This window comes from Balaenoptera ricei, chromosome 5 (genome assembly GCF_028023285.1).
Source record: "Balaenoptera ricei isolate mBalRic1 chromosome 5, mBalRic1.hap2, whole genome shotgun sequence".
Lineage (NCBI taxonomy): Eukaryota > Metazoa > Chordata > Mammalia > Artiodactyla > Balaenopteridae > Balaenoptera > Balaenoptera ricei.
In genome coordinates this window covers 40,237,004-40,258,704 of record NC_082643.1, presented here as the reverse complement: position 1 = coordinate 40,258,704, position 21,701 = coordinate 40,237,004, and the positions used below count along the sequence as shown (strand labels likewise).

The following is a 21,701-nucleotide window of genomic DNA, read 5'->3' as shown; positions in this document are numbered from 1 at the left end:
GTGATGCTTGAGAGGGTACATGGCATATTTTTTGAAGTGTTCTATTCATTCACTAATAATGAGAAATGTGTGGTTTTGAAAACTATGACCGGGACTGTTGAACACTTTGAAGGCCATCTAGGTTATGAAAAATGTAATTGTTTTTGGAAAAGTCATCAGTGTTAAGTGTTTTGTGCAAGACTTGTGTAAGGTGTTTGTAAAGTGTCTGAATTTTTTTTTTTTTTCTGAGACATGGTCTGGAATAGGTAAGAAATATTAATGACAATTTATCTTAGAAGGGATGTTTACATTACAGTTTGATTTAACTTCCCTTTAAATTTTATTATGTAGTATTTATTCTGGTTGGGCATACATCAATGACTTGTTGACTATAAAAGTTTAGCCACATTGGGTATCTGTGTGGCTTATCATCTTACAGAGGAAGAATTTTATCTTTGACTATCCTTTTAAGGAAATAAAGTGACGTAGAATGGCACAGAAATACGGACGAAACAATGATCTTCAGAGTCAGATAAACCTAAGCCTTGAATCTAGGCTCCACAACCTACTGGCTGTGTCACTTTGGACAAGTTACTTAACCTCTCTTAACTTTAGTTTTCTAATCTATAAAATGGGAATTCTAATAATACCTCCATCTTAGAATTATTGTGTGGAGCATGGGAGAAACTGCACATAAAAGTGCTTAGCACATTACCTGATACATGCTGATACTAAAAGTGGATAACTATAATTATTTCTTCAAAGACTGTCACTTTATAAAAATAGGTAGGCCTCTGTCTTTTTAATAAACAAAGACATATCTCTTCCTTATATACAATGGGATCTCACAGAATGTTCATAGACCATTACACTGAATGAAAATCATAGGTTAGGAATCAGATCCAAGTTCCTATAAATGGGTAAAGAGGATAATGCTTTCCAAATTTCAGCAGAATAGAGATCAGTGGGAGGGATCTGAAAAGAGACACAAAAACATACCAAACTAAACTGTTGGATGGAAAAAATTAACAACAGGTCACAGCATAGTGAAAAAGGGTGCAGCCTCTGTCACCAGTCTACCAGGGTTCAAATTCCAGCTTTACTACACTAGTAACATGATATGGGGCAAGTTACTTAACCTCTCTGTGCCTCAGTTTCTTCTAAAATGAGGTAAATAAAAATACCCAAAAGAGTTGTTGAGATGATTCCCAGAGTGAATATTCATGAAGTGTTTAGGACAATGCTTGGCATATAGTAAAAGCTATGTAGATATTTGTTCAATAAATAAATATGAGTTTTCTTATTACCTAAAAACAACTCCATAGTTATTTGGCCACACTATGCAGCTTGCAGTATCTTAGTTCCCTGACCAGGGATCAAACCCCAGATCCCCTGCGGTGGAAGTGCAGAGTCCTAACCACTAGACCACCAGGGAATTCCCAACAAATCCATATTTAGATTGTAAGGGTAACTTAGTATGAAGAGCGTCTCAGAAGAAATTCCTGTAACATATACAAGGCCCACTTTTGCATTTTCACTATTTTTCCTATTTTCTTCTTCTTCTCCAGAAAAGAAGATATTATTAGGATCCATTTAATTGTGGGAGAGGAGAGCCATGATTCAGTCATTTATCTTTTTAAAGCTTTTTTTGGTGTGTGAACTTGTTTTGATGAACACATAATTTGGTGTTCAGCCTTAATGCTTTCACCAGCATTTTTGAACTGAAGCAAAAGGGCATAGGAAAGTTACTGAAGAAGTGGCCTTTGAGGTGCTTTTATTCATTCCTCTAGCTCAGATGACCAGAGGGACCAATGCAAACAGAGTATGCTGGGTCCAAGACCGGCAGTGAGCCTCCACCACCAAAAGCACTGGCATGCTTTTAAAATTGGAAGCTTTTCATTTTAGATGAGACTGTAACTGATTTCCATTTTTTAGCAGGAAGCTTTGATTCTTGATAAAGATCTGCTTGTTGCTCATTATGCATCACCATTATTGCCTCTGAAGTATATTTGGGGAAAAGCATATCTCCAGTTTTCCTTCTGGGAGCATTTTACTGGATCCTAAAGCAGTTTAATCTTTTTTTTTTTTAAAGCTATGGGATAAGTTCTAATTAAAAAATACTTTTATTTATTAAAACCCAATTTGTTTTCAATTTGTTTTTCTAACATCTAATTTTTTTCTTTGTTCATTAATTGCAGAGTTACTACACTCAAAACAATTCCAAATCTAGTAACTATACAAAACAATCTCTTGGACTGAGAAGGAAGTTTCTTGAACAGGGAGTCCTCTCTGCCTGGTACTATGGGACCATAAAAATGACTAGGCTGGCTGAAACCATACATAGCAATCTTCAGCATCAATGGGAAGAACTGCAATTGTTCTGTGGTCTTCTGTCGAAACATTAAAACTGTTTTACTGTTGGTTATGAATGTATAAGGAAATGAAAAAAATAGTAAAACTAATATTTATTTAGTACATTGTAATTTAAAACATTAGACATATTGAGAATTTAAATGTTTATTTGTAAAAAATGTATCACAAATAGTTTGAGTAGTGCTCGCCTTCTTCTAATTGCATAACTTATGATATGGAGTAGGTAACTTTTCTAAGCTTTAACTAATTCTCATATTCCTTTCTAAGTTTGGATCAGCTTCCAATATTTTATCTTTTGTGCTTTCAATGTTGTAAAGTATCTCCAAGAGCTGCTTTAATGTAAAGTGTTTTTCTGTTGCCTTTTCCACTGGGGCATCTTTATCCTTTTCATTACAACTGCTTTCCTCATTTATGTCAATAAGTTTGCCTTCACTAAGTTTCTCTGGCTGCATATGTAATGTCAATATTCCTATGGTCTGCTCTTTCTCTATAACTCCATTTATGTTTGATTTGAATTTTATATCTAGTGATACCACTTTTTGTTTCTTTGCTGTATTTTCATCTTTCTTGGCCAATTCCTTCTTTCAATGATCCATGTTGTAAAATGTCACATGGGTTTATCGCTGCGAAACAAGAGGGGACCACAACTGCATTTTTGCTGTCTGTGTGTGAACTGAATTCCAGATGTGCAGTGACCAATAACTGACAGACTTCAAAAGGAGTGACATGATTGGTCACTGATCATGTGTGCATCTGCTATTTACATAGTGATTTGTGGACTAAAAAGCAAGCTGTAAAGTTGATACTTACATAATTACTCAGTTACTCTACCAGGGTACTAGAGATTGGTAATAGAGATTGTTGGGGGATGGTGTTATTTAACTATCCTGTGGAACTGAATTGTGAATATCAGAACCATGAAAAGTGAAGACTGACTCTATATAATTTGCATGCTTTCTGTAGTAAAAGTTGAGAAATGTTAAAGCAATGGCTCTCAACATATTGCCTGGGTGATCATTCTGGAACACTTATTTGATTACGTCATTCCTCTGTTAAAGATACTTGAGTGACTTTTTGTACAAGACTGTGAGAATGAACACGATCCCTCATCTTCCCTGTAGCCAGACCCCCCCACCCTTTTTTTTTTGGCTGCACCTCGTGGCATGTGGGATCTTAGTTCCCCGACCAGGGATCGAACCCGCACCCCCTGCATTGGAAGCACAGAGTCTTAACCACTGGATTGCCAGGGAAGTACCAGGCCCTTTTCAACATGACTTTTTAACCCCTCCCATCAAGAGGTAGGTCTATTTCCCCTCTCCCTGAATCTTGGTTGACCTTGTGACTTGCTTTGGCCAACAGGATGTAGTGATGTTCTGCCACTGCTTTGTACATTTCCTCTCTTGAGACCCTCCTCCCTGCTGTGTAACCACATGGATGGACCTAGCCAGGAAAGAATTGTCCAGCTAAATTTACAACAAAGTGCCCACCCACAGAATCATGAGCTAAGTAAATACCTTTGTTTTAAGCCATTAAACTTTGGAGTAGTTTGTTATGTACCAATATGTCACTAAGTATTCCAATACATATAGGACCAATTCTAACCACAAGGCCTCCCAGTCATTGCTTGGACACCCCTAGCAACAGAGAACTTCCCACCTTTAACAGTAACTTTCTCTACTTTTGTGTAATATGAGATTAAAAATAAAACAAAACCCAAAAAAAGTGGCACTGATAATTATAGTTATCAAATCTTTGAAGAGCGCTGAGTATTTTTGAGAGTTATTTCTTTATAATAACTGAAATCTATTACCCTGCAGTTTCTATTCATTGGACCCAATTTCCCTTTTTAGGGGTACATAAAACAATCTAAATTTCTCTTTCACATGGATGCTCTTCAAATATTTAAAGGTAGCAATTTTGTGCCTCATGAGTCCTTGCCTCTTCATCCTAAGTATTTCTAATACTAACTGACATGTAACTTTCTCCCAAGACTCTTGTCATTTTCATTTCACCAGCAAGTTCCTCCCCACTGGTCAGAGTTTGTCACAGAGGAGCAATTCTCTTAGTCACCTTCTTTACATGATAAAGTCATTGAGCAAGTCAGGAAATTTTCAGATCACTGCTTTTCAGCTGATTCAAGGAGAGCAATTTTGCAATCTGCACTATGAAAACAACGTCCTTTTTCTTTTTTTCCATCTGGCCTGCTATAGCAGGGACTCTTTAGAAATGATCCTGAAACTGTTTCAAGGACAGAAAAAAATTAGAAGATGCTAGGATTCAAGTAGTTACACTTGCTAGGCACAACTCAGGACTATTCTAGAATCTTTTGTATCTAGTGTTCTTGTTTTAGGAGGATTTTTATCCTTGGAGAAAGACCTGTTTTACCTCTCATATTGCTTATGTTTACTTAATGTTGCTATTTGAGCCTCTAAGGCCATAAATACTGATTTTCATCTGGATGCCTTCTCTTTACCTCTTGGGTCCAGCCCCATGGCTGTGGAATCCTCACCTAAGACAACAGGAGCTGCTTCTGCCATAGAGCTGTGCACAGTAAGCAATGCCCTGTGTTAGGACAGAGTGCCAGGGTAGAGACCGGAAGTAGGGACCAAAGTTTGCTGAATATGTAAAGACAGCCAAGAATCAAATTTGGGAAGTTGTGGGTTTTTTTAGGTGAGTGACTTGTACTTGAACATCATTTATTGGTTAGAGAGGGTATAATACATGTATGTGTAATCAGCCACTAAGATCCAGGGTGAACAAGGGGAAGTGAGTTACTTTTGCATCTGCTCCCAAATCTGCAGTGATACATCTTTTCACCCTGAGTGGGGAGAGGAGAGGAGGTCCTTCAACTTGACTTCTTACAGTAATTTTTGCTTAAATTGCTATTAGAGCAATGTCCTCTGACTGGTCCTATTTTCCAAACTGTGTTTTCTACCACCTTATTGCATCTCTCATGGCAAAAGTCCTCTGCGTATTAACACATATATGGAGGTCTTTTCAAATTCCCATTTGTGCATAGCCCCCAAATTTGCCAATTTGAGTTGTAGCAATTTTCTTTTGAACTCTGGCCAGCATTTTTTCACCCATATAAATGCATGTGTGTCTTTGAGTCCACGTCAATTCCCAATGCTGGATCCTGCACATTATATTAATTGCCATCCTTTCTCTATGTCAGTGGTATGTTCTACTTACAACTTCAAATTCTCTTCTCCCAACCCTGCTCTCTTCTAAAATGTTTCTAGTTACTGGTGATATGTGGTCTAGACCAGAGTTCCTCATATCTGCCTGATCAGCAACTCCACAGAAGCCATTTGGTCTTCAGAAAATCCTGTTTAAGTAGGTAAAGTAGGATAAGGGTTGGGGTGAAAATCAATATCCAGCCACCTAGGTCATCAGGAGTTTCTTGGACTTTTGCATTCTGAGAAGGTCATATGGCACTGGGTTATGTCTGGGTCTTTGTCTGAAACATTCTTTCTTAGATTACACCTCCCTTAACCCTCACTCCCCCCAACTCCAGTCTGTAATCACTGTCTCAGTAGTTTCCCTGATTCCCCTGTGACACTGACTGTTGAATTCCAAAGGCCCTCAGAGGTCATGCTATATTAGGGTCTATTCCCCTTCTGTCACCAGGAATCTAATAGTTTGGTAGTAACCGTGAGAGGCAAATCTGGTTCTAAAATGATGATTTCATCTGAGATCGAACTGAATTTTCCACCTTAGTTCAAAACAGCCTGGAGACTCTTAAAAACAAAATCACAAAATAAAACAACTTGTTACCTCTACGTCATTTGGATGCCTGGTCCCTGAAAGAGCTGGCTAAACCCGGCTTAAAACCCTCATATCGTGGTCTGTGAAGGTCCAACGTGCTCCTGGTTCCACACACTGCTCTCTGCCTTCAACATTCTCCTCCCCTTCAGACTGTCTCTGATCAGCCCCATGAGACCCTGGAGATGAAATCTGTGTATTCACCATTTTCTACTCACTAAACTTCCAACCTTTCATGATTTTTTCCTGCAGATCTGCATGAAGAACGGTGGTGGTCCCAAAGAGATGTCACCATATAGGTTTTTGTCATCCTCCTTCCACCACCCTACTCCCTTCTTTTCTTCCTTTCTCTCTCTCTTCCTCTTCTGAAACTACCACAAAATCCATCCACTTGTCTTATGTAGGGCTTTCTACCCACATTCAGACCCTCTCAATATCTTGCCTTCCAACCTACACAGGTTAGACAAGGCATTTCTTCTGTGCAGATACAGTATTCTCCCTGAAGGGAATTCTGTGGAATTCAATTTTTCCACTTCATTACACTAGAAAAATAGATTTTGAAAAGTTCTGCTATGGCAGGAACTATTTACAGTGTCATATTTTGGGAGGAGGTAATATTTCATCTTTACTTTTGTAGTCTATTGCTTTTTTTAGTTGATTTTGCCAAATAGTCTCAAATAACACAAGCTAGAATAATTTTGACAGGCTCCTGAGATAGAGAAGTACTTCACCCTTGACCCACATATTGTTGATTTGGTAATGCTTTCTTTTTGCATCTCCTTTCCTTAAGACTCTAAGCTGATGAAGACTCTCAGCTAGTGTAATTAATTGGTTTTTCTTTATTGCGGTGCAAAGCAAAGCTGAGCTACTCTCTTTCTGCTGATCTCCTTATCTCTTGTTTCAGCAGATTGTTTGAAAAGAAAGAGGAGGTAAGGGGAAGGAGCAGGAGGAAGAAGAAAGAGAAGAGGAAGGAGGAGAAGGGCTACTTCATCATTGTTTCTATTTCCCCCTAACTTGCTACAAAGGCCATCTGAAGCCTTGGGGCTGTCCTGTTCCGGTAGAGGACACTACATATGCTCTGAAAGAAAACTTCCATTTGATACACATTATTAAGCATGATTTCAGTAAGTGAAAGGGAGGACAAACTATAAATGAGATACATGGCTGAGAATGGATTATAAAGAAATACATTTTCTTCTTCTTTATTTATATCATTAATCATACTTTTAAAATAATACATTTTAAGGTTTCGCTCATAAAGTTCTTAGTTTTAAGGCAAACAATTAAAAGAATATCATGAACAAAAATTATTGCCAAAGTAATAAGGAAAAAAATCTTAAAACAATAGTACTCTGCTCAGTGCCTCACATACAAAGGACTCAGTAAGTCTCAGCACATACACCAACACTCTTGTCAAAGAAGTCGGAGTTGGGAGAACCCCTTGTCCCCCTCAACATCTGCAAGGTCTCTCTGCTACCACCCAGATCCTTGCTTCCTGAAGGAGGCTCACAGAGACTCAGAGATTAGAAATCAAAACTCGTCATTTTATAACTACAAGAGGTCATTTTTTAAAAGCACAACAACACATTTATCATTTGTTTTTAAGAAATTGCTTTTATTAATGATTTGTTTTTAATGAGGATAAAATAGGAGGATAGTCAATGTAAAAGCAGCCAATAACATGTGTGAAAAACACAGAAAACAAGATTATTCTTGATGTAGTTGGAATCAAATTTTTCTTTCTATTAAGAAAAAAAAAAAGACCACTTTGTTTTCCCCTCCATCTCTCAGATCCGTGGTGTACTATTAGGTAGCCAGCCTAGTTCCTTTCCCTGGGTTAGCTTTCATTTTTGAAGCTCAAAACTGTCTAAACATCTCTGGTACCAATGATATGTGAAAGCATAAACTACAAAGAAGAGGTTACCATGGGGTTAAAATTTTAGATACTCTGAGATTCAAGAGAGAGTCACCTTTTGAAATGTCATAGTATTTTAAGAGATTATGAAAAGGGCAGAAAGTGTGGCGGGTCCACTCTTGGTGGATATAAGGGACAGAATCAGGTGAGAAAGTTCTGTTTGGGGCTGATGAAAAAGGGAGAAGCTAGAGAAAGCTCCCAAACATTGAGTTTCATAGGAGTAATCTTTCTGCCTTTTGGAGCACAGCTGCCTGCTTAAACTTGATCTCTAACTTTTCACTCACACTGTGTACTTGCTGACATTCTGTGGTCTGGCTACAGTTTGGAAGACTACTTTAAGAACAGTCTTAAAACTTCCCTGTGTAAATACGTTCTTTTGGTATTTATGGTCACGGAGGTAGCTTTGTCCACCCTTAAATGGAAAGAAAAGAAATGAAATCTCTTAAAGAAAAATGACCCTTTTAAGTATGTTTATGTAAGCATAGAAGTTTTTAAGAGGCATGGAATAAAAAATAGATCTGACTATTAAAACTACATAAATAATCTCGAGAAATAGAAAGACAGGTGATTAGTCTTGTTCATTTGACCACTGCTAATGTCAAACCAATGTTTTTCATATTAATGGCATTGAAAAATGTGAAATAGAGCTTTGAAGCATTGACTCTAAACTTAGTTCCACATCATTAAGGTGCATACATCTCAGCCTGCAGCACATTTATTCATTTCATTTTGGTTTTGTGGCCAACCACTGCTTCAAATTGAATATCCTGTATGTGATTTATGGCTGCCAAGGCACGTTCAGGAAGAAATCTGTATGAAAAAAAGATGACAAAATTTCAATTTAAAATCTTTGACACCAGAGTTCTTTTTTGTTGTCAGTTAAAAATACCCTGAGAGTTATCTGGTTTGCATTTAGTTTTCTTCTGTTCTTTCTTCACATCTACCTCTCTCTTTTTTTGTGTGTCTTTTAATACTCACAGTTCAAATATTATGCAAATATAAAGAAAGCACTGATATATACCACTCTTCTCACCTCCTCATATTAGTAAACTATTACATGAAATCCTATGTGAGTAAAGACCTAAAACTGAAGATCTAGGATTATTGCTGTAACTGTCAATGAATCCTGATGCTAAGAGTTCACAGAGCAGCACCACCAGAATCCATTCCATCTGCCTCTCCACCTCTCCTTGAGTTTTTACTGAATGTCTATTGATATTATGCCCTCTATAATAAGGTAGACTAAAGTACTTTAAAAACAGCTACTCCCTTTGAGGAGCTTATTGTTTAGCTAAGAGGCTGAACAACAGGCTCAGATGGCTTCACTGTTGAATTCTACAAAATGTTTAAGAAGGAAATAATACCCATTCAACACAAGTTATTCCAGAAAAGAAGGGAATACTTTCCAACTCAGTTTATGAGGTAAGTGTTATCCTGACACAAAAATCAGACAAAGACATTACAATGCAGGGTTGGTTTAATTTTTAAAACGAGTCAGTGTAATGCACCATATGAACAAACTAAAATAGAAAGACCATAATATCTTAACATATTCAGTAAAAGCATTTGACAAAATCCGTATCTACTCTTGATGAATACGCTCATCAAAGTAGTAATAGAAGGGAACTTCTTCAACCCGATAAAGAGAAAATGAAAAAAATCTATAGCTGATATCATTCTTAATTGTGAAAGACTGACTACTTTCCTCTGAAGATCAGAAACAACACTTGGATGTGTGTTTTCACCAATCCTCTCTGACATTGCATAGGAGGTTCTAGCCAGTGTGATAAGGCTAGAAATAAAAAACATATAGACTGGAAAAAAAGAAGTAAAAGTGTCTTTATTTGCAGGAAATATGATCATCTGTGTAAAAATGTCTGTTAGAATCTACAAAAAAGCTACTAGAAGTGAGTTTAGCAAGGTTGCTAAATACAGATCAAAGTGCAAAAATCAAATATATGCTAGCAACAAACAATGGGAAATAGAAAATTTTTTAAAATGCCATTTGCAATAGCATAAAAACCATGAAATACTTTGGGATAAACCTGACAAAAGGTGTGTAAGACTTGTACACGGAAAACTACAAAATACTGTGTAGATATATTGAAAAAGATGAAAAAATAAAAAGATACCTTGTGTTCTTTGTTCTCTTGGATTTGAAGACAATATTGTTAATATGTCTGCTCTCCCCCAATTGATCTATAGATTCAATGCAGTCTTAATCAAAACCCCAGCAGGCTTCTTTATAGACCCTTTAGTTTTAGCTAGTTCACCATATTGCATTCTCTTTAAACTGTTTTTCCTTCAGTTAGAATAGTCTCTGGCAAAGACTAGGCAGAGGTGATAGATGGAGTAGAGAAAATGAATCATTCTCTTTCTAGATTGAGTAAGGTAATAGTAGAGGAAACTTAACTCTTCTCCCCAGGCATGGAGAATTTCCATGGCAACTTTCACAACTGAAAAACTCTCCATAATGATAGCTCTATCAGTGTTGTAGTATTTTAGGTGTTTTGTGCTGTACTTACTTCTCTAGTGTTAGGAAGATACTGAGATATGATGGAACAAAAATCATTTTCTTATTGGTAAGTATTCCATCTATCAAGCTTCTTGCAACTTCATTTGTCTCCAATACAGGGCATAGTCTGTGATTAAAAAAGAAAAGTTTGGTCCTTTTTGCTGTTTTTTATAATTAACAAAAGCAGGAAAATTAACTTATCTTTTCACTAGGATTTAAAAGCTTCCAGGGGCTTCCCTGGTGGCGCAGTGGTTAAGAATCCACCTGCCAATGCAGGGGACACGGGTTTGAGCTCTGGTCCAGGAAGATCCCACATGCCATGGGGCAACTAAGCCTGTGCACCACAACTACTGAGCCTGCGCTCTAGAGCCCACAGCCACAACTACTGAGCCTGCGCATCACAACTACTGAGGCCCACAAGCCTAGAGCCCGTGCTCTGCCACAAGAGAAGCCACCACAATGAGAAGGCCACGCACCACAATGAAGAGCAGCCCCCGCTCGCCGCAACTAGAGAAAGCCTGCACGCAGCAACGAAGACCCAACGGAGCCAAAAATAAAAAATAAATTAAATAAATAAATATATTAAAAAAATAATAAAAAAATAAAAGCTTCCAGGATTCACTGCACAAATACCGCCTGCCTTCCCTCCCCCATGCCACGTTGATGTTTTGTTATCACAATCTACTACTTTCACATCCAGTAGGTGTGCTTCATGGCTCACTCAGTCAAAACATCAAAATGGTGGTGAGGAATTAGATAATAGAAGAGAAGAGGAGCCAGGCAAGGAACAGTAGTGGGTAGGACTGATCAAAGGATAGAAAGGAAACATCTGGCATCTTTCTTCAGGGCTTGTTAGATATGAGATGAGAAATCTATAGCTAAGTACACTTGCTTTCTTCTTATGAGAAGAGAAATCTATAGCTAAGTACACTTGCTTTCTTGTGGAGGTATCCCACAAAGCTGGATTGTTTTGAGGGCATTTAGTACTTGAAATTCACTGCTGACTTGCCTATGCTGAAGTTTCATGAGAGTTCAAGACATGCATAGGGAGTATTACATTACAACTAGAGGTGTGACCTTGCTTATACTGAAGACTGTATACGTGGGTTCTTGAGAAGTATTCATAACCACAGGCCAGTATAGAATGCCCATTAATGCAAGATGATGACAGGAAATTAAAATGTAAATGGATTGAAAGTATTGCACCAAAGTTAAGTTGTCTAGGCATAGGCTGAATGGCTTAGTGAATACAAAGGTTGTGCGGAGGAGTTAAGTAAGTAGTGGCTGTTATAACTTCCTTCCCTGAGATATCATGTGATTTACTTCAGATTATTATGTGATTGAGGTTTCCATGACTTTGAGTGGCAAGCCAGCAGAGAGTAATACAAATCAATAGTTTTCTAAATTATTGGGTACTACTTCTTCCCTCCCTGATTTCCCCTACCTGGGTCTATCAACCCTGTCTCTGAGCCAAGCCTCACATTAGTATATGGACATATTAGCCTTTGCCAAGGAAGTTCAGAATCAGGTAGTCTGGGTGAGACCAATTCCAAATTTTCAGCATTGCCTGGGTCAGTCCCCCAGTCATCCCCAGGAACCCACATACCCGAGGTTATATTAGCCTTACTCTTGTCATCTATTTTGCCTTCCCCTCTGGAAGACCTGGTACTCTGGGCTCACACTATGCCTGAATGCTTACCAAGAGGATTTGTATTGGGCCCAATTTCCTATTTAAGAAAACTGAGCCCAGAGTCCCAATTATATCATTGTATTTACTTACGTACAGTACCGTGTACTTGTTAAGTACTTGTGTTCTAACACAGTTAAGGACTCAACTGCCAGGGAGTGGCTACAGCTCTGGAGATGACGCAGCTAATTCAGAGTTTCAGAGTCCATAGCTTCAGATGAGGCTGAGCTTAAAAGGGAATTTGTTAGCTCCTTTGAATGACTATATTTAGGACTAATTCCTTTCCAATAATAAATTGGCTTCAGATTAGCAAGCTCAGTATATTTTGTTAACCTGTAGCAGAATGTTTATTAGAATCGAGGCAAATTGTGAAGCAGGTGTATTAATTTTAGGGTCCTTATCCTCACCTTTCCGCTTTTTTCCTCTCTTTTCAGGGCCAATTTCTCCTCTCTTATCGTCTCAAATCCTCCTTTACCAGAAACAAAGTACTTGGTCAAGAAATTCACCTTGGACTTCCCTGGTGGTGCAGTGGTTAAGAATCTGCCTGCCAACGCAGGGGACACGGGTTTGAGCCCTGGTCCGCGAAGATCCCACATGCTGTGGAGCAGCTAAGCCCACGTGCCACAACTACTGAGCCTGTGTTTTAGAGCCCGTGCGCCACAACTACCGAGCTCTCGTGCCACAACTACTGAAGCCCGTGTGCCTCGAACCCGTGCTCCGCAACAAGAGAAGCCACCACAACGAGAAGCCCACGCACCGCAATGAAGAGCAGCCCCTGCTCGCCGCAACTAGAGAAAGCCCGCGCGCATCAATGGAAGACCCAATGCAGCCAAAAATAAATAAATAAATTAATTTAAAAAAAAAGAAAAGGTCTCAGTTTAAAAAAAAAAAAAAGGGGGCTTCCCTGGCGGTGCAGTGGTTGAGAATCCGCCTGCCAATGCAGGGCACACGGGTTCGAGCCCTGGTCCGGAAAGATCCCACATGCCGCGGAGCAACTGGGCCCGTGAGCCACAACTACTGAGTCTGCTCGTCTGGAGCCTGTGCTCCGCAACAAGAGGGGCCGCGATAGTGAGAGGCCCGCGCACCGCGATGAAGAGTGGCCCCCGCTTGCCGCAACTGGAGAAAGCCCTCGCACAGAAACGAAGACCCAACACAGCTAAAAATAAATAAATTTATTTAAAAAAAAAAAAAAAAAAAGAAATTCACCGTGACTGAGGGGTTAAAGACTCAGCTTACTGCCGCTTCTAGGAACATTTGCATTTTAAAGGAGGACAGGGTGGTAGCCATGATCAAATGCATGTGGTTATATTTACTATGTCAATGTTTTCCAAACCTGCCTCCAGAGTTACCTGGTTTCCTTGTAAACAAAGCAAAACAAAGCAAAACATTCTTGGAGCTTGTTTCACTCTACTGAATCAGAATCTCTAAGGAAGAGCCTAAGAACATTTATTTTTTATGTAAGCGCAGTGATGATGCTTAGGATCAGGCAAGTTTGGAAGATGTTGGAGTGCTTTGTGCTAGCACTGCGGCCAGTGCTGTCGAATGTGGAAACGGGGCATATACCTGTGCCTTTCCATACTCTATTGAGGAGGATGAACCGCGAGCGGGAGGAGGGAGGTGAGGTAACATTCGTTTTGGGGGTGTGGTTTCCAGGAGAGGACACTCTTGCCATCACCCCCGAAGCACACCTCTCCATCCTGCCCACCCCCATTCTCACTCCCTCTTAACACCTGCGTGTGTGTTGAGTCTTTCACCTGGACACGAATAAATAGCCAATGCCTGATTCATTGGCAGCTGATCACTCCTACTAGTCCCTAATGCATTTTCCCCCTTTGTTCATCTAATTTCAAAGTGAAAACGTAAAGGCAATACAATAACATTAATAAGAAAAAATGCTTTTCCTTCTTCGTTTTTTTGTTTTCTGTTTTCTGAGTTGACCCACCTAAAAATTTCTCATGTAGATTTCATACCAATTTCTCATGCCATATTTCCATCTTAACTTGATTTTGACCTTACCTTGTGCTTGGGTTTTTGGTGAACCCGGTATTCACAAAAACTGGGCAGAGACACGAGGTTTTGATACCCGTTTTTCCCAAGGCTTCAAATTCTGATGTCAGAGCTCGGTGGAAGCCAACAGCAGCAAATTTGCTGGAACTGTAAGAGAATTATCCACCCCTGTTAGCTAAGGGAAAGTGAAACATTCCTCAGCTTTCTGTGAGAGGAAAATGTTGATTTTGTTTGAGAACAAATAAAAGCCAAACCCCCAAATCTTCCACGTGGTCATCTATTTTCATTTACATTTTCTTATCTGATTTCACTGAATTCTGAATGTACCAATTTTTTTATTAGCGGTGATAACAATAGAACAAATTCTAATAACTTTGATTGACTTGCTTACTGCTCATTCTACCTATAAGGTTTTTCCATTCAATCTTTAAACTGTTTTCTAATCAGTTTTTACTGCTGTTTTTATTTTTAAAAATATGAATCAGGAAAATCATGTTTAGAAAAACTATGTAACTAATATCTGTATTAACAAACTTCTGTGGGACTCTACACATATCTCCTCTCTCTCTTGATAGTTTCTCTTTTGAAATGTGGAGTTCACTTTGGCTTCTTAATTTCATTGTGAAGATTTGGAGTAAAAAGACTTCAGGTGGTGTGGGTGTGTTAGTGTGTGTAACATTCAACATACTACTTTGTCTTCTTCCTTTGATTTTCTGATCTTTAAAATGCTGGTAATAGGGACTTCCCTGGTGGTCCAGTGGTTAAGACTCTGAGCTTCCAGTGCAGGGGGTGCAGGTTTGATCCTGAGTTGGGGAACTAAGATCCCACATGCCACACAGTGCAGCCAAAAAACAAAAAAATAAAATAAAATTCATTTATAAAAAGATGCTGGTAATAAAATATAGAGCCATCTTGAGGATTAAATCAAATAGCATATGCATAATAACTTTATTACCTATAAGGAGCTATGTAATGTTAATTGTATTTTTGACCCAGATGACAAGAACCATAAAGTTAAAGGCGGGCTGCTCTCTTAAAGGAAAAGAAAAAAGGAAAACTATTATTACATTGGGTTTCCACATTTCTAAACATTAAAACAATATTAAATGTTTAATCTGTGAAATTCTGATTTGTGTTTTAAGATGCTAGAGGCAGCTTGAAACAACCATATGTATGTGCAAGGACACCTTAACCTACAGTGAAAATTAACTACATCTGTGACTACATTTGGTGTCAGAAATAATTTGGTCCGTGACCAAATTCAACCTTGAACATGGATGTGTAGGTAAGTAATAAACCAACTAACTACCCACCCCCATCCCCACCCACTGATACACATGTATTGGCTGTTACAAAAAGAATTGGCCAAAACGTTAACAAATTAAATTTTTCTATGAGGTTGATATAAGACCAGAATAAGGAAATGAGATGCCATTGAAGGAGTGTATGAAGAAAAGATATTTTGCAAATAGTGTGTCTTTAGGGAGTTCCCACCTTCGTCTCTTTATGTCCTTGGTAGAGCATGGAATATGCTATCTGCATCTTTTAATACGGTAAAGGCTTTCTCTCAATCCCTCTCTGTCTCTCTGTCTCTCTGTCTCTCTCTCTCACACACACACACACACACACACACACACAATCTTTCATGGCACAAGCACACTGGAAAACGTTTTGATCCAGGAGCCACTCTGTTTAGCTTATCTTGGGCATGCAGGCCATGGCATAGATTTGTGTTCATTTGGACTTCCTTATATTTTGCTTCTTAGTCTGTGAGTTCCTTCTTTCTTTTTTTTTTTTTTTTTAGTTCTTTATTTCCTTTATGAGCATCTACTCATTCCAGGATACAATGGAAACATGCTTGGCATTACTGTTTTCTTTCATTGCTCTGTGGAGGAGTTCTCAGAAATCCAAAAATATTTTAAATGATTTTTCATTTAAAACCAGTTTCATTGTTTTAGGAGAAGTCATTTTTAAGAGTTTATTCTAAACTACTGTATACATTCTGTAAATCCAAATTATCTGCTATGAGATTCTTTTTAGCTTTTATTTTTTGCAAGGCATTTGACTTTTTGTTCTAAGAAGATTCAAAAATGAAGAAAACACAATTCTAGCTCTCCAAAAATAAATAAAGAAAATAAAGAAAAATTAAACAAATTACCTGTTATGAGGACTGGAATCTGAGGTCTAATAAAACCTTAAAAGTATAAAAATATATAGCACTGCTAGAAAGTAATACTTACCAATATGGAATAATATAAGGAATCACTCCGTGGCCGCATACTGAAGCCACTGTGACAATGTGTCCATGGTTTCTCTGCATCATCGCTGGAAGAAGTGCCTTTGTGATCTTCAGGATCATTGCAGAACCAAAAGAAACGATGACACAGGTGTTAAGTTTCCAAATTAGGTAGTTTTATTTTTAAGACAAAATGTCATTTGAGACAACTTTTTCGATGAAATGAAATACGTGCCAAGATTCCATGATTACTTCTCCACCGATGACAGAAATGAAAAAAAGATTAAAACGATTGTTTTGAGCTGGCATTGAGTGTTGTGCACTGCATATCACATGCCAAGAACTCATCTTAATATCCCTCTTCTTCCCTTCAGAGGGAATCAAATATCTCTTTTATGGATCCATCATCTAAACAATATTATTAAGGGAAAAATTCAGAGTTTTCAGAGCTGAGAAAATTCCATATGGTAATCTGGTATCATGTGATTTTTTTGTTTGTTTGTTTGTTTGGGGCTTTATCTTTCTGATGAGAAGAGTTAAAATCTTGTGTACCTATATCAAGTTGAGTAGAAAAAGCTGAGTCCTGTACTGACCCATGGTCATTATGCATCATGATTAGATTTAGTATCTCCCTATTTGTAATACTGTGCATTATATGTTGATGTTACAGGAAACAAAAAGTCTTTCTTTACCTCCAAAAAGCTTTACTGTTTGGTGAGAAATATCAATATTATTTTATGAGAATTTTATAAACCCACCCTATGGACCCTGTGCAAATTCATAGAGCCAAGAACTGCCAAACCAAGTCACCTCCAAATTCCTGACCCACAGAAACCGTGAGAGGAATATGAACATTTATTCTGGCTTTAATCCACTAAGTTTTGATATAATTGTTATGCAGCTGTAGACAACGAATACATGGGGTCTCTAAGTAGTTTGGTGGGCATAATAATTAATTCTCATTAGCATGTGTGAGAGGCTTGGGAAAATGGGGGAACACATCTCTTTTTTTCTTCTCTCTTCCAGAATCCAGATCTGTCCTATGCTCTACACTAATATTGAGGCACTGGAAGATTAATTCATATAAAAGCTCTCTACAAAGACATATTTCAGTCTCTCACAAAACCAAACAATTATAAGAGGTCTGTAGAGCCTTATCTCTAAGCTCCAGCCTGACCTAGAGCTTTGCTCAGAGTTCCAGCCAGAAGAACCCCCAACCCCTATATAACCCAAGTAGTGAGTTCTTTGTCCTTTCTGTTCTAAAATTCCATGACATGAGGTCACAAGTGAATGTACACTGTATGTATTTTCTCTAAAGCACTGAAAAGGTGTACACTGACAATCCTTAGGAAAGCTCCATGAATATTTTTTGAGCGCCCAGTACATGCCAGGCTTTGTGTTAGGTACCGGTGGATAAGGCAGACTAACTAGCCTACATTCTGGTGAGTCATGTCCCCTTGAAATCTGTGCCCTTCTGTCAGAGACACGAATATTGGATGATTGTTGTTTTAAGGCAAAGATATGGAGTTTTCCATCCAGAAGGATGTGAACTCAATTATGAACTTCATGTACCTTAAGAGGAGTTGTCAGACATACACAAACTAGGAATATTTCTGACTCACGCTCACCCAAAAATGTCCTAGGATGTTGACCTCAAAAGTTTTGGTAATCTCTTCATCCTTTGTACTAAGAAGGTCAGCTGGATATATTGCCCCAGCATTATTCACCACAATAGTTACATCACCCACCTCTTTCTTCACCTGTTGAAATAGAAAGAACACATTCATTGGGTGTAGTATCGAAACTCAAAGTTTTGGGGCTGATATCATCCAGGGATTAGATTCTTTATTCTGTTTGATGAGATCTCTCAGAGTTCAGGCAGGAAAGAGCTTTAGTCCAAAGAGTGGTTGCCAAGGGGACACTGTCATAAAGCTGGGGTAAACTGTTTTTTTAACATCTAAATTTCAGTACCCAGTACATCATAGATATTTTTTGAAACTTACCAATAAAATGAAATTAATGTTTGTGTTGATTGATATATCTGTTCTAACCAAATATTTTAAAAGTGCTAATTGAGTAATCCTGTTTTCACTACTTACTAGCTACATGACCTTGGTCTGACATATCAGTTCTTACCAAATATTTTTAAAGTACTAATTGAGTAATCCTGGCTCTGCCACCTACTAGCTACATGACCTTGGTCTGGCTTAAACCCTCTGAATCTGTTTGCTCACCTGTCAAGTGAGGTTAAGAGGGTTATTGTAGGGATTAAATCAAAGGGTACAACCATTTTCAGAGTGCTTGGTCCATTGTATTTGATATTTACCCTTAAAAATTGTTATAATAATTATTAATATTATATTTTCTATGGAAGATTAGATTGGCACTAACATAAATAAAATCTCAAAGAGGAAATATTTAAAGGAAAAAATAAAGGAATTACTGCAAAAGTAATAGGACTAAAATGAAAGTAGAAAGTTATCCTTTTCCCTGGTGATAAATCTTTTCTCTGTCACTCTGTACAGCTGCTCAAACTTCTGACCAGAATGAAATCGATTAATAATATGAAACAATAATAATAGGCAGAGTTGAGTGGATTATATGGAAGGAAAAGTTCTATGTCCTTCCTTGTTCACACAACTACCTCAATTAGCAAAGGCTAAAAAAAAAACAAATCTAATTTAAATTAGGTAGTCATAAAGAACCTTTTCATATTCCATGTAAGGGGACACAAAATTACGGGAAGAAATTTATATTTTGAAGTCTCACCTGGTTTACAGAGTCATAAATCTCTTCTCTGTTACTGCAGTCTACCACAAACACATGTGTAATGGCCCCTAGTTTTCTGCATTCAGCTGCAGTTTCCTCAACGCCATGCTGTAATTGGAAAAAACAAATGCCAAAAGATGTAGGTCAGTGAGGGGACAAAAGTGAGGGAGAAAGCATTGGACAAGAAATTTTTTTTAAGATTAAAATTCACGTCCAAAATGTCCCACTTGTTTGTAAGCAAACTTCCTGAGAGGCACCGCTTGCCTAACTTGCAGAGATTATACCTGGCTTTTCTGCCAGGGAAGGCTCATGTTAGTCTCACGTGTTTTCACTTGTTTTGCTACATTCTCATAGCTTAAAGAACATGCTTGAAAGATGTTGCTCTTTGTGCTATCATGAAAGGAGATGTTTGAGTATGGAGAAGAATACTCAACAATATATTTAACATATGCTTGTTGAGCACCAACTATGTAATAGGCAGTAAAGCACCTAGCAGATTGTAAAAATTTTAGGATTGCGTGCATGTGAGAGAAGGCACGAAGAAATTCTGTCACATATTCTTCTTAGTTTTTTATTTGGTTTTTGCCTTGCCAGACCTTTAAAAAATACATTCCTAGCTCAACAGTCTGCTCTGGGGCCAGGTTTGGTCCATTGGCTGTAGTTTGCTAACCCCTGTTCTTGCCTATCCTGTGAGGTATTGGGTTGGCCAAAAAGTTCGAGTTTTTCTGTAAGATGTTCTGTTCGGTTTTTCTGTACGATGTTCTTTCTGTTACAGAACATCGTACAGAAAAACCCAAACGAACTTTTTGGCCAACCCAATATTATCCCCATTTCAGATAAGGAAACTGAGGCTGAGAGAAATTGCTCAATTTAAACAGTTTGGAAGTACCCTGGCTCCTGAGTTTATGTTATCAAACCTGCATATCATGGCATAAAAATCACTGCTAAGGTCTCAGTTATGTTCCCTTCATCAAACCATCCTGATGGGGACTTCCCTGGTGGTTCAGTGGTAAAGAATCTGTCTTCCAATGCAGGGGACGCGGGTTCGATCCCTGGTAAGGGAACTAGGATCCCACATGCCGAACGGCAACTGAGCCCTTGCGCTACAACTACTGAGCTTGTGCGCCTTTACTAGAGAACCTGCGTGCAGACTACAGGGTCCACATGCCCTGGAACCCGCGCGCCACAACTATAGAGCCCATGAGCCCTGGAGCCTGTGCACCACAACTAGAGAGAGAAAACCTGCATGCCACAACTAGAGAGAAGCCCGCACGCAGCAATGAAAGGTCCCACATGCCTCAATGAAGATTCCGAGCCACAACTAAGACCTGGCACAGCCATAAATAAATAAATAAATAAATAAATAAATAAATAATAAATCTTAAAAAAAAAAAAGCTATTGGGTGCCGTGACCATAGTCCTCTTCCAACTCGCTCTCTGCAACTAGATGTGATGGGTAATATGGCACTTGTACTTTAAACAACACCAACAACAAAAAACCCATCCTGATGCATATGTAGAGTAAGGCTCCAGGGAATTTAGTTACCAAACTTTGAGAAAGAAAAATACAAATATAAGCAAATGTTAAGTCGGATAAGTTTTTAAACACCTGTCTCACTTGTAACTTTAAAAGGTGGGTAAATGAATCCAGTACCTTATTAATATCCCACAGAACCAGTCTGCTCTTCCGTTTTGCAAATTCATAGGCAGTTTGCCTTCCTATTCCATGCCCAGCTCCTGTAATGAGAACAATCTCCCCAGCCACAGATTTTCTCCTCTGGGGAATGAAAACCTTCACCAAGGATTCTAAGTAGGAGTAGATGATGATGATGAGAAGCAGGAGGAGATCCAAGATAATATTCATGGCTCTGCTCTGCACTCTTCTCCTCTGGTTCAGTCCCTGTCTATTCCCAGCAAAGAGCCACCCTCTTCAGAGAGCTGCAGGGAAGAGCTGTGTTCCAGGTGTTGATGGGACTGGCAGAGGTAAGCTACATTTGCAGGCAGGCTTTGTCCATGTGTTCTAACGCGTTAGATACACTTTGAGCTTTTGAAGTGGTATCAATTGCTAGTAAAACCTTGGCACGGGGACAAGGGAACTCCAGAGAAAGTCCTCTCTGGATTTACTTTTTGGTTGTTGTTGTTTAATACTATATTTTATTAGTTTTCAAGCACTGATTTGACATCTATACCTTGATTTAAAAGTTTATATTTTATTTTGTATTCAGCTCATACTCAAGTTTAAAATGAATGCAAGCATAATATAGGGCATAAGTTATTTAAAAGTAAAGCATTTATCATTGGAGTGAAATCAGGTCATGGGATTTATGGTAGCTAACAGTTCAATGAAATGGTGCCCTCTTACTGTATCTATCATTCCATTTCTCTACATTTGCACCTCCGTCATCCATGCCTAGTCCCATGTGCTAATTGCTATTACATTCCACAGCAAAGGCAT

The 21,701-nt window shown here is 38.5% G+C and overlaps 1 protein-coding gene across 2 annotated transcripts; it reads right to left on the bottom strand.

Moving 5' to 3' along the window:
- Window positions 1-8,751: 8,751 nt before the first annotated feature.
- HSD17B13 (hydroxysteroid 17-beta dehydrogenase 13) lies at window positions 8,752-21,110 on the bottom strand. Of its 2 annotated transcripts, XM_059923976.1 has the most exons (7): window positions 20,901-21,110; window positions 19,247-19,354; window positions 18,106-18,237; window positions 16,482-16,588; window positions 14,251-14,388; window positions 10,558-10,674; window positions 8,752-8,842 (listed from the first exon to the last, which is right to left on the bottom strand). In XM_059923976.1, exons 1-7 carry the CDS (start codon window positions 21,108-21,110, stop codon window positions 8,752-8,754), a joined length of 903 nt encoding a protein of 300 aa, XP_059779959.1. The 2 variants fall into 2 exon arrangements, with proteins under 2 accessions (XP_059779959.1, XP_059779960.1); XM_059923977.1 differs by lacking the exon at window positions 19,247-19,354.
- Between the last annotated feature and the right edge of the window lie 591 nt (window positions 21,111-21,701).